The sequence below is a fragment of the Uloborus diversus genome, chromosome 3, assembly GCF_026930045.1.
Source record: "Uloborus diversus isolate 005 chromosome 3, Udiv.v.3.1, whole genome shotgun sequence".
Taxonomy (NCBI): domain Eukaryota; kingdom Metazoa; phylum Arthropoda; class Arachnida; order Araneae; family Uloboridae; genus Uloborus; species Uloborus diversus.
The window spans coordinates 56,099,576-56,112,558 of NC_072733.1; the positions used below are offsets into that span (position 1 = coordinate 56,099,576).

General features: G+C 32.0%; 1 protein-coding gene across 1 annotated transcript in view; it reads right to left on the reverse strand.

Moving 5' to 3' along the window:
- Positions 1 to 12,983, reverse strand: part of LOC129218029 (anoctamin-5-like) — a 66,999-nt gene that overhangs the window by 1,645 nt on the left and 52,371 nt on the right. The window contains exons 24-25 of the mRNA XM_054852208.1: positions 9,032 to 9,222; positions 7,067 to 7,172 (exon numbers count right to left, since the gene is read on the reverse strand). Coding sequence (XP_054708183.1) covers positions 7,067 to 7,172; positions 9,032 to 9,222 — 297 coding nt within the window. The remainder of the gene's footprint in view (positions 1 to 7,066; positions 7,173 to 9,031; positions 9,223 to 12,983) is intronic.

Below are 12,983 nucleotides of genomic sequence, written 5' to 3' on the forward strand. Positions count from 1 at the left end.
CCAATTTATAACTTTATGTTAGATATAACAATTATTTACCAGGGAAAAAACACATTTTAAAAAAAAATACTGTTATCAAACATTGATTTCAGCAGAAATTTGTTCTTTTGTTAAATAGTCCTTGGATACTATTAAAAGCATCAAAGCGGGAGGAAAAACCCATCAAAGAGAGAACACCACCAATCGAAACATTTTTTAAAATTTTTTTTATAATTGTTGGAAACTTAGTGGCACATTAAACTTTAATGAAATTTCCCTCTACTTTGATGTGCTACATCGAATAAATTCAACTATTTTTGGTATCTTAAAATTTTAATCATTCTATTAGTCTATTTTAAAGTTCAATTTTAATCGTTCCGGAATGAATGAAACGGAAAAACAAACATTAGGTTTCAAACGAAAGAAAAAAGTCAAGTCTTGGAAAAACCAGCCCCTTTGTAGAATACCGCAAAATCCCGAAAATAGTCCATAACCCTCCTTTTCCCGATTTCACTAAAAGTGGAATTATTCCATAATCCCAAATATACGCACCCCTCTCTGTCAGTTTTAATTCCCATTTTCGGGCTGCCATTAATCAAAGCCTTGGTTTCCCCCATGAGCAGGTTTTCTTTTCTATGGAAGGAAATTAAGCAAACAATAATTCGAAAAAAAAAATAACTTGAAAAAATATGTGCTAATAATCGACTTTAGAGATTTATTTGATCCACTTTGTCCTAGACGGCTTTCAGGGTTCATACTCTATTTGGATGAAAAAATTCCATGACTTTTCCAAGACTTTTTCATGATTTCAATGAAAATTTCCATGACCTCATTACACGAAGAGAATAGCACTATTTAATCTCAAACTTGGTAATATTTGGAAATGAGCATTAGCAAAATGTCAATATGAATGCCACAGCCTCATTGAAGCACTTACTCGTAATGGAAAAAATATAAGTGCACACTTAAAAAACTATTCTTATTTGTCTTCAACATATAAATTTTTGTAAAGTAAAAATGCAGTGAAACAAATATGATGATGCTTATAAAAAAACAGGCAGAATGATATTGAATGGGACAAAGGTTGAATGAGTCATCACTAAGTTTCAATAAATTTGCTTCAAAAGTTTCCTTTTAGTGTCAACAGTGCCTTTAATGTAACTTGACAGTATTTTGGTTCTTTAAAGTAAAGCCACATAGTTTAGTTCTTTATGTTTCTAAACCAGATCTTTTTTGAAAAAAACATTCAGCAATGAATCAATCTTCTGCTTCAAAAGTATATTTGTTTTCAGAGGCGTAGCTAGACCCGACTTTCGGGGGGGGGGGGGGGGTTACTTAATTTATATATATATATATATATATATATATATATATATATATATACAGTGGCGGATACAAAGGGAGGGTCATAGGGGTCATGACCCCCCCCCCCCTCCAACCGTCAACAATATTATCCATCCACATTGTGATCAAACAGTTTTTGAATAAAATGCAAACGATTTCAGTAGTCTTTTCAATTCATTAAGTATTTTTTAAAAGTAAATATTTGAAATATTGATTCTTTCATTGCTTATGAAATTAATTAGTAGCTTTATGCTTTACTAACTGCTTTATTGGCTGATTTGGTGCTTTTTTTTTTGCCTCCCAAGCAATTTCGGAAATTTTCGTACCCAAAACCACAGGTTCACTTATGGGGGGGGGGGGGGAGTAGTCATTCTTCCACATGTGACCCCCCACCTAAAATGATACTCTGTATCCGCCCCTGTATATATATATATATATCCCCCCCTTGATAAAGTGTTGGTCCTGGGTTCACCTTTTTCATTTTCTATTTTGATGTTCTTGCTTTTTTCATTTGTATTTTGTCTGTTTGTGTGAATATATATATATATATATATATATATATATATATATATATGTGTGTGTGTGTGTGTGTGTGTGTGTGTGTGTGTATAAACTTTTTTAGTATTAACAAAAAATAAGAGGGAGGTGAATCTTACATACTTTGGAATGGAGTGCCTCAAGTCTGAAACTTGTGTCAAACAAAACAAAAGCAAAGAAATTTTTAAAGAGATTTTTTAGAAGAAGAGTAAAGGGGTGAAATTCATAGGTTTGACATTTAAGATGAACATTTCAAGTTCATAGTTAATGATCATTCAAGTTAAAAGCCATTTCACTCTGTTATCTGGATTAGTACTGTTCTTTGGTTGCTCTCTTCCTTAAAATTGTGATTGCTTAGAAAACCGAAATGATACGAGTAAAAAGAAAGTATAAGATTTTTTCAACTAACTAAACTAATACAGAGGAGTTTTAATCAACAACTCACATTGTCTTTAGTATCGATTTCAAATTTTCACCATCATATTCCAAATTTCTATAACGTTTCTTAAAGCCCCCGTATCTCAAAACCTCTTTATCCCGATTTTTTTCTTTCCTGTGAAATTCGAAATATACAGATTCGACTGTATGCAATATTCCCACTGCGCCACTCATAAAATTAAACATATTTAACAATTTGTGGAATGAATGGCGAAGAAAGGCTACATATACGTGGATTTAACAAATCAATCTCATTTCTAAAGCGAAGTTTCAAATTTCAGTCAATTATCAAAAATTGTCGCAGCAGAGGGAGGCATCTTTATGCTTGAGGGTCACTCATGTAGCAGATTATCAATGTCATTGGGAGGGGGGAAGAAGTGAATTTTTGACCTTTGTTACTCAGAAAAATGTCGTTTTGATTTTTTTCTTTTTCTTTTTTTCTTCTTTCTCTTCTCTTTTCTCTTTCTCTTTTTTTTGAGACAAACATTTCAGGGGGGGGGTTTGTCCCCAAAACCCCCCCCTTAGCTACGCCCCTGTTTGTTTTGTTTACAAATTTGCATATTTTCAAATGCATATAAATTAATAGGTTCAGAAATTCCAGAACACTTGTAATTCTCGACATTAAACGTAGTAGTGGGTCGCATGGATTAGTTTTGCGTGCCGTATGTTGGGCACTACTGTTTTAGAGCATTAGAATTCCTCTTTTTCTGTATTCTATCGCCTGACTTATAGATCTTTATTTTATAAAACATTCAACAAATTAAGATAAACTCTGATAAATTTAATAATAAAGTCCTTACGAGTGATGGAATCGAACTTGCATGCAATTGAATTACTTTTTTTTGAGTGGGCGTGGCGAAACTAAGAACGTGAAATTTTGCTACTACAGAATATGAAACATAAGAAGTGTTGAAAATAACAAAAAATTCAAAATAAGTGATGCCCAGACAGTAAAATCACATCGCAAAAAATGGCAAGCGGCTGCGACAGAAGTGGATGCAATGAGATTTAAAAATTCAGATTTGATTTTTGAAACGTTCAGTTTTTCACTTTTAATAGCTTTTATGTGCTATACTGTTAAATCACTCAAGATTTTTAATGCTCCTTTAGCTACTGTTCCTTTCTCTTTGTCCAGGACATTTTTCCATGACTTGAAAAAAAAATTCCATGACTTTCAATGAAAATTTTAATTTTCCATGACTTTTCCAGGTTTGAAATTCTGTTAATTTTTTTCCATGACTTTCCAGGATTTCCATGACCCGTACGAACCTTGGGCTTTTGATGCAACGCAATGGCGCCGATTTCTTACTTTTTGATCATACTTTTTTGGAAGAAGAAAAAAAGAAAAGATTTCGACATATAGAATTACGTTAACAAGGAAACTTTGATGACAGTCAAAAAATAAAATTATCGAATATTTCCAATCAACAAAACTTATTGAAAATAAATAACATTACTCCTACATTCAGTTAGATGGGAATAAATATTCATTTCGGCTAATCGAAGTTTTCGACTCATCGAAGTTCGACTTACCGAAGTTTCACTGTATATCGCACAGGTAGAATGAAGGGTTACATCCAGGGTTGGCCGGATTGGACCCAATTGGGTTGGACCCAATGGGTTTTTTTTGAAAAAACCCATTTATAAAAACCCATTATTTAGCCCACTTTTGGGTTTTTTTAAATTTTTTGAGAAGTTTTTTAAAAAGGTAATTAATTTAAATACTTTTACAATTTAAACTTCTATTTTATTTGTTCTTCACCACAGACAATGGACATAAAAAATGAATTTTGAACTTTAATAGTATTTCTTAACTCTTAACGGCATTAAAAATACTTCAAAGATTTAAAAAATATATATTTAACTTTTATCTTTAACTGGTCAATAAATAACTCAAATTATCTTGACTAAGTCCTGTCACGTCTGGTTTTCTCAATATTTGTAGATTGTACAGAGGAAACTACTCTAGCTAAAAGGCTTTCATGTGAATTATTTTCTGCAACCCGACACGTCACAAATTTCGAATTAACAAGTTATATTTTTTTTTAGAAATTAACAGGTTTTACAAATGGTCGGACAGAAAACAGAATAGGATGCACAGTATTTTCATTATCTTACAAAAAAGTTTAATATTTCTTAATCTGTACACAGAAATAGAAAAACGGTTAACATAAAATTCAAAGAAATGTCTTGATTAAGCTGGAATTCACTAAATAGGGATTTAAACTACTTGAGGTTCTACAGTAGTTTTGCATAAAAAAATGAAAAACAATAAAGTAAGATGCAAAAAAAAAATAGTAGTAATTAAAAACGAACAATAGATTTTATCACTCAAGAAGTAATTTTGCCTTAACTGTTGGTAATCATGGAAACTAAAAAATCTGAAACTTCACCATTCTTGGTTTCGTCGTCTTTCATACTCTTCTTCAGAAAACGCTGAATTTTAACTAGTTTTCCAGCTTTTTTTACCCCAAGACAATTCTTGTGCTTTGTTCATATACTTACGCTACAATATGCCACAAGTACCCTACATTTTCCCTAAAAAAAGACAAAAAAACCCACATTTCTTTTAAAAAACCCAGCTTTAGTTGGGTTTTTTTGGGTTTTATTTAAAAAAACCCAAAAAACCCTGGGTCCATGGGCTTTTTTAAAAAAACCCGGGTTTTTGCCAACCCTGGTTACATCTATAATAATAATCTACTTAGAGTTTCTGAACCTTTTCTTTCCCCCCGGGTAAATAGAAATTTGAACAAATTTTATGGATTGGTGAGCTTTTTTATTAATTAAAGGAACTTTGTAGGGAATTATAGAACTATTGTTTTTAGACTGTAATTCTGACTTCCCTGCAACAAAATTTAAAGGTAATGATATTACTTTTATTATGCATTTGGCAAATCTGTGAGAAAATTCACAGGAAATTATGAAAAATCAAAATAAAAAATGCAGAAGTTTTTTATTTATATATTTTTTATTTTGCTAATTTTTATTACTACAGTGAAACCTCCCTTAACGGACACCTCTAATTAACGGACATTTTTGCAAGTCCCAGTCCCTCAATATAGACCATTCCATGTAATTCACTCTGAATAACGGACACTCCGAAACACGGACAGTTATTTCACAAAAAAATTCCCTTGCGATCGTAGCACTTCCGGTTTTTTTTTCTTTTCACAGAATATCTTAGTAACTGCTTGCATTAAAAAGCTTTTCATCCTCCACAACTGATATTCCCCCCCCCCCCCCCTCGTCATTTCCTTATCACTGTTTCTTGGAATTAAAAGGGTGGTAATGGGCAGAGGCAGCGATTGGGGCTTAAAAGTTGGGGGCAGAAAAAAAAAGAACTAAAAGGCATGGTACTTTTTGCGGGCAGCAAAAAATTAAAAAGAAAATAAAAGTCATAATTTTGTAACCGCTAGTTTTGAGAGTATTGAAGCAGATCAGTGAAAACTGATGTCAGTCTAACAATTAACGTACGTTTTTCTTAAGATTTTAATGAATTTTGTACACAATAACTATTTAAAAGTTACGATAAAAAAGAGGAAATTGGGCGCTTTTTCTAACTGGGGCTCTCAGGAGATGCAATTGAGCAGACCGGCGCCGGTAGTAGTCGGCTTTATGGCGCCGTGGTTTCTTGGGTTGTTTAATTTTTAGACACGAAAAAGATTTGCCCATATTCAAGGTCATATTGCCAACTATGCATCATGCAATAGTGATACTCGAGATAAAATAAATAAATTAATCATAAAAAAGTGTGTGTGTGGGGGGGGGGGGGGGTTGCTCCGCGGAACCGCCGCCGTTGGTAATGCATAAAAGAGATGTCTAACTGTTTTAACTGTTTACTTTAATTGATTAAATGCTTTTTAAGACAAGTTACAAAACAGATTAATTACACTTGACGTAAAATGTAGTAAACCTTTCGCAATTGTTTCGATTGTGTTCTAAAAAGGGAACAACAGCCCATTTTGAAAAAGGTAAATTAAGTAGTTCCTCCTAATAGCGGACACCTCCCAATAACGGACAAAACTTCTAGTCCCTTGACTGTCCGCTATTGGGAGGTTTCACTGTATTGTTTTTATATTAGTATTATTTTGAACAAGGCAAAGTTTCTTTCTTTAACACAACAGTTCATAAAAATAGAAAATATTTATTATGAATCTTCATAATCACCTCTTTTGGTGTATCTGCAACACTAATAGTCATCATTATTTAAATTTTGTCTAACTACACCATATCAGCAGTATGATTTTTTTTTTTTGGCACACATCCTAAGAATTTAGTCAGCAAAAGCCTTTAACACTTTGCATGCATCTGGTTTTTCCACATTCAGGCTGCTTTTCCATGTGCAAGCGAAAGAACACATACATTCTTTTCACTGCATAATCTATCTTAAAACCTCTAAAAGAACCCAATTATTTTCATTTCAACTATTTATCAAGTTTTGTTATAAAGTAAAAAAAAAAAAAAAAACATTAATTTCAGCCTATTAACTCAAAAGACTTATCACATTTTAAGTGAATAAATATGTATAAAAATAAAGGGTTTTTTTTTTCGACATTAAAAGAACTTGAGAGTAGACATTTTTTTACCTTATTGTTGTTAAAAATTTAAAGCAAAAATGCACTTTTATGCACAACATTGGTTTTCATTTGTTGATATGCAGAAAACCAAACATGCAACAGTATGAAATTAGTAGTTTATTATTGAAAGCAAAGAAATGTCTCTACAACTGTTTTTTGAAGTGATAAGAAGCAAGAAAATGTCAACTTACTTGAAATATCAGGACAAATGCAAATCGTACAGCCAGTAAATGCCAATATTCTTTACTGTACTCATATTTATCAGTAAAAGAAGGTGGATTGCGATGATCTCGATACCTGTAATGCAAAATTTAAAAGTGTTTGAATGCTTAAAGCATGTTAAGAACAAAAAATGATATTACAGAATTAAATTAACATTATTAATTATTACAAAATTAATCAATGCTATTTATGCCTATACTTTGTTTGAAATTGAAAACAGTTCCATTATAAGCACAATAATTTTCTGTTCCACAATGTATCCCGCTAATTGAGATTAATAACATATCTCTAAATACTGTGCTGAATGTGTGCATTTTTATGATTTGAACAGAGCCTCCACTCCTTAGTTATTTGCAGCTCCAATAAACTACAGGAGGCGCTGCAGCCACTGTCTAATGGCGGATGAAAACGGAAAAACAAACAAATGCCGTAACTCATGACTTGCTTTGACGCTTCGTGAATGCCAGTAATTTTTCATCGTGTTTGTGGGAAGCTTTCTTTTCTATTGTTCTGAAATGACATTACACCACAAACTATCTGAAGCCTGTAATTTACCCCAGAGAAAACACGTGGAATGGAATGTTTTACCTTTTTCTTTAGTATTGTTAACCACCGCAAGTAGCGTATTCGAACTCTGGAGTTGCGAATAGCCTTTGGGGAACTATGTCTCAAAAATCTGCATCCCTGTTCTAGGAAATGTTAATCTTGAAATGCCACTCACTGGACTTCTGTCGTTAATGACGCATTGATAACCAATTTATAGAGCAGTTATTTTTAGTTTTGATTTACAGAAGAAACAATTGTTTTGGGCCTGGTTAAAAAGTGGGATAATTTTCGCTACAGCACTAGATAGCGAACAGGTGTTGGCAGATGTAAGAAAAATTTCCCACCATCTGCAATGAGATAATGAATAATTTCTCTGAAATCATTTTAGATATAGAGTAAAAGATAAGAGAACATATTTTTCATAAAAAGTGGCAAGTCTGGGCATAGTACTAAGCAGGGCCGCAGAATCGGAGAGAAACCGACCAGCTCTGGGAATTTTAAAGCCATCTACTCCGACTCTTTTATCCCTAAATTAGTCCGACTCCACAAATACAGGCAGAGTTGTAGACTTTAAGAGAAGATGACTGACTGTGACTCCTAGAAGTTTAAACCTTCGACTCCTTTACCTTAAAATCAGTTCAATTTGGACTTGGCAGCCCTGGTACTAAGAACCATAACATAAGACATTTATTGCACATGCTCTGATAATTTTTTACTAGAATCAGTTCTGGATTCAGGAGGAAGCAAGCCAGGCCTTTTCCCCAGGTGGCAAATCATCCCATTTCCGTTTTCTTTGTCATTGAAACTCGATATAAAAACTTGAAAGTAAGAGTAAAAGCAGCAGTTTTATGATTTGCACTGGCTCGAAAAAATCCGAGGATCCAGCAAGCACTGACCAGGATTTATCAGACATTTTTCAACATGACAAGTAATGAGAAAAAATCATACAAAGAGACCAAGCTTTGGCTTGAGTAGTTTCAGATTTTTGTCTAGTTGTTAAAGAAATAAGGTGAAATCATGATAGAAAAAGTATTTAATACAAAAAAAACAAAGACACACTAGTGTCAGATAACAGGTTGCTGTTAGTCAGACTTGTCATTTGGCATTTTTCCAAAGGGGAAAGGGGGATCAAAGAGTAGATGCTTGATGCATATTATACTGAAAAACAAAAAAAACCGCACCTACATATTGTCGCCTCAGAACAACAGTAGGATTTCTTTCTGTTGTTTCTGGAATTAGATGTCCTATGTTTGCTCCGAGGCAACAATATGTGGAAATGCATTGATTTCTCAAAGCCAGGAGGGGTCAATTGCCCCTCCCGACCGCACTAAACGACAAGCCGACCGAAAGCAAAGAATACCGTAAACACATTTCAATGTTGTACTAACCTGCAAATATCAACATCAACAACTTCTTTTGTACCTGGCAGTACATAAGGCTGTGGTTGCTCGGGAAAATCGGTCGTGTTGAAGTAGGACAGACTATAATCAACGAATCCATGCAGTGTTTGGTTGTTGGAGACAGAGAAGCGGTAGACGATGCGAGGGATCATGTCAGAGGTGAAAGCTATGATGACTCCCTAGGATGTAAGGGCAAAAAGTGGGGTAAAACATTACAAATGACATATTTACTTTAGTGTGATAAACATATTAGTATAAAGTTAAAATTTCACAAACAACTACAGTAAATTCCCTATTCTTTGTGAAATAGCCTGGCACAGTAACCACGGATAAGCAAAAACCAGGTACAAAATGATACTTCATGTATACTACTGCTACAAAATATTAATAGCACTCATACATACATTTAAATTATAACTGATAAAACATTGCTACATTGCACCTACAAACATTAAACATAAAAAATTTAGATAAAATCTAAAAGCAAACAGTAACACAATCATAAGTTTAAAAAAAAATGAAAAGATCCGAGGATAATCCAAACTGTGGATGATCCGACCACCAATAATCGAGAGTTTACTGTAAGTATTGCAGAAGCGTGCTTTGGGGTTGCAACAAATCTCTTTTTCAGTGCAGAAAAATGAGCTAATGAATGAAAATGTTTGTGAAATTTCAACAATTCTATGTTTTTAAATGATATATGCCCAAATTTTGAACCAGTGCATCAATTCATAAGTAATGAAAAATATATATGTTACCATTAATGTTTAAAGTATGAAATCCGTTATTTTGTAGAATATCTAGTTATTTCATGGAATAACTGATCGTGTCCGTTAAAGTGCAAAACTCTCTTGTATTTCATGGTTTAACTAGTTATTTCATAGAATAACGATCTGTTAAAGTTCAAAATAATCTACATCATATATCTTGCAAGACAAATACATTTACCTTCCACCCCTATTGCATATGAATTATACCAGGCCATAGGGAGAGAACTTGTGAAGCTTGTTGGAGCTAGTTTTTGTTTAGAAATAATGTTCATTGTAATTCCAAGCGTGATTTTAGTAATCCTTGTTGTAACAAATGATTTTATGGTACGGTTCCATAAATACCATTTATACGCTGCATAAATTAGATAGATTGCTTCTTTTTCATTTTAATTGTCTATCATTAGTTTATTTATAGAATACCTAGTTATTTCATTTTAGATTAATTGTTTATTTTACACTTTAACTGTCTCTCATTAGTTAATTTATAGAATACCTAGTTATTTCATAGAATAACTAGTTAAAGTGTCAAATTAATAACATATTACACACTTTAACGGACACAATCAGTTATTTCATGGAATTAGGTATTTTATAAAATAACTGCATTATATACTTTAACGGTAACATTTTTATATATATATATATATATATATATATATATATATATACAAATAAGTAAATAAATAGATAGAATTTTGTATTAGAAAATATAAACAATCACAAACAGCAATGCTTACAGTTATTCAGGTTCAACACAGGATTGTTTGAATTGCTGCATTAAATCTACGTTTATTTAATCACCAATGTTCAAAAGTAAAAATGTCTCTTCAAATCATTGAACCTATTAATCTTACATTATCCATCATATGGAAATTACCATAAAATTTCCCTATATTTTTGTATGTAGATAACATATCATGGATCATTTTATTAAAATAAATACTTTTCAGTTGTAGGTTTTTTTATGTGCAATTTTCCTATAAGACAAATTCCAAATCTCTATTGGTGATTTGTATTGGTACATTTACTAGTTATTTTTCATATAAATTGAATCAATATTTCTTTTTTTCCTCCTACACTCGTGACCAGTGCCGGAAGCAAGCTGGGGGCCCTTGCCAGGGATGACAAATTCAGCCTATTTCTGCAGTTTCTTTTGTTGAAACTCGATATAAAACTTGAAGGAAAATGGGTAAGGGTAGCAATTTCAGAATATGCTACGGCTTTGAAAAATGACAGATCCAACACTACAAACATTCAAGGCCAACACTAAAGATTTTAAATTGTTTGCCAACAAATTAGCCAAATTTTAAAAGTATTAGGGGGGTTTTGGGGACAAACCCCCCCCCCCCCCGAAACGTTAGTCTCAAAAAAAAAAGGAGAAAAAGAAGAGAGAAGAGAAAGAAAAAAAAAAGAAAAGGAAAAAATTCCAAGCGATTATATATATATATATATATATATATATATATATATATATATATATATATATATATATATATATATATATATTTATATTATATATATATAAAAGAAGTAACCCCCCCCGAAAGTCGGGTCTAGCTACGCCACTGCCCGAGAGATTCGAGATATCAAGGTTGAACTGTATTTGATAATATTTTTCTCTGAAATATTAATTTAAAAAATATTTTACTTAAAAAAAATTGGCAATAACTCTAAATTACAAAAAAACTTGCTTATGTTACAGTTGGTAGAGTTATGAAAGGAAATTCACAACACTACCAAGACAACTAGTTTCAGTTCTACTTATAACTGAAAGGAATGTTATTAAGTGAGCAATATTTAGGTGGGGGAAAAAAGTTAATTGTTTTAATAGTTTTTGCTAATAAGTTTTACATGATGTTTTAACGAAAATTTTTTTTGAATTATAGATTAAAGAACAAGAAATTGATGATTAAAGACTAATATTTTAAAACTTGTGTTATTCTTTTCTTAGTTCATCTTTTTAATGTAATACATTCTGTAACTACAAAAAGCTGTAATTTATTTCATTAAGTCAATTATTGCAGTATATTTTGAACACTTTCTTTTGCACACATGCATAAATGTCGAAATATTTGTTTTATAAAAAAACAAAAACAAAACATGCATACAAATTGAAATTTTTAATGAAGAATTTAATTTCTATGTAACTAGATTAAAATCAGCTGTATATGTAAGTTACATATATATATTTATACTTGAATTTTCACATTAAATAAATGTATTGAATAGTCAACATAATTTTGGCACATTTTGTTCTGTTTTTGACATTTTCTCACAAAATATATTTTCTTAAAAAATAGTTTTGGACACAAGGGTTTAAAAAAGGATGGTAAACTTTGCCAACCCTGCCTTCATTTGCACACATGCATAAACATAGGGAAATTTGGTTGCTATTATCAAAAAATAAATAAATAAAATAAATTAACTCATGCATACAAATTGAAATTTTAATCAAGAATTCAACTGCTATGTAACTGGATTAGAATCAGCTGCATAAATAAGTTGAATAGTCACATTGAATAAATGTTCAATATAAAACATTAGATACTTTTTATTCAGTTTTTGATGTTTTCTCACAAAATGCAATTTCTCTAAAAATATAGTTTTAGACACAAGGGTTTTGGACAGGACAGTAAAAATCAGGGTTTTTACTGTGGTTTTTACCGTAGTGTCCGAAACTTTGCCAACCCTGCTGCTAAGCTAATCTTAATTAGAGCGACCTTATTTCAAATAAAACTGATTTGAAACCTAAGATATCTTTTAAATAAAACATAAAAAAAGTATATAACTACAGTACTTAGCAAGTCTCATGCTTTCTGACATCTGGGTAGGGTTAGTAAAATCTGCATATTTCACTAATTTCCCGAGAGCAGGGGTGTCCCAAACTCAAATTTTTGGGACATGGAAAATTTCCATTTGACGAATGAACTCCAAATTTTGCTGAATTCAGATAATTTTTGCCAAATAGTTTAGTTATCTCCTGTGACCACCCATGCCTTCTATTGTGATGCTCTCATCCAAGGGCAGAATTCAATGGAAAAATTGCCCTTTTCAATTAAATATAGAAATAAGCTGATTTTTCCACTGAATTCTGCCCTTTACAGTCTGTAGTCTAGTCATTATAGGTGTTTTACAGTACAGGGTCAGAGTCATTTTCTAGACATACAGGA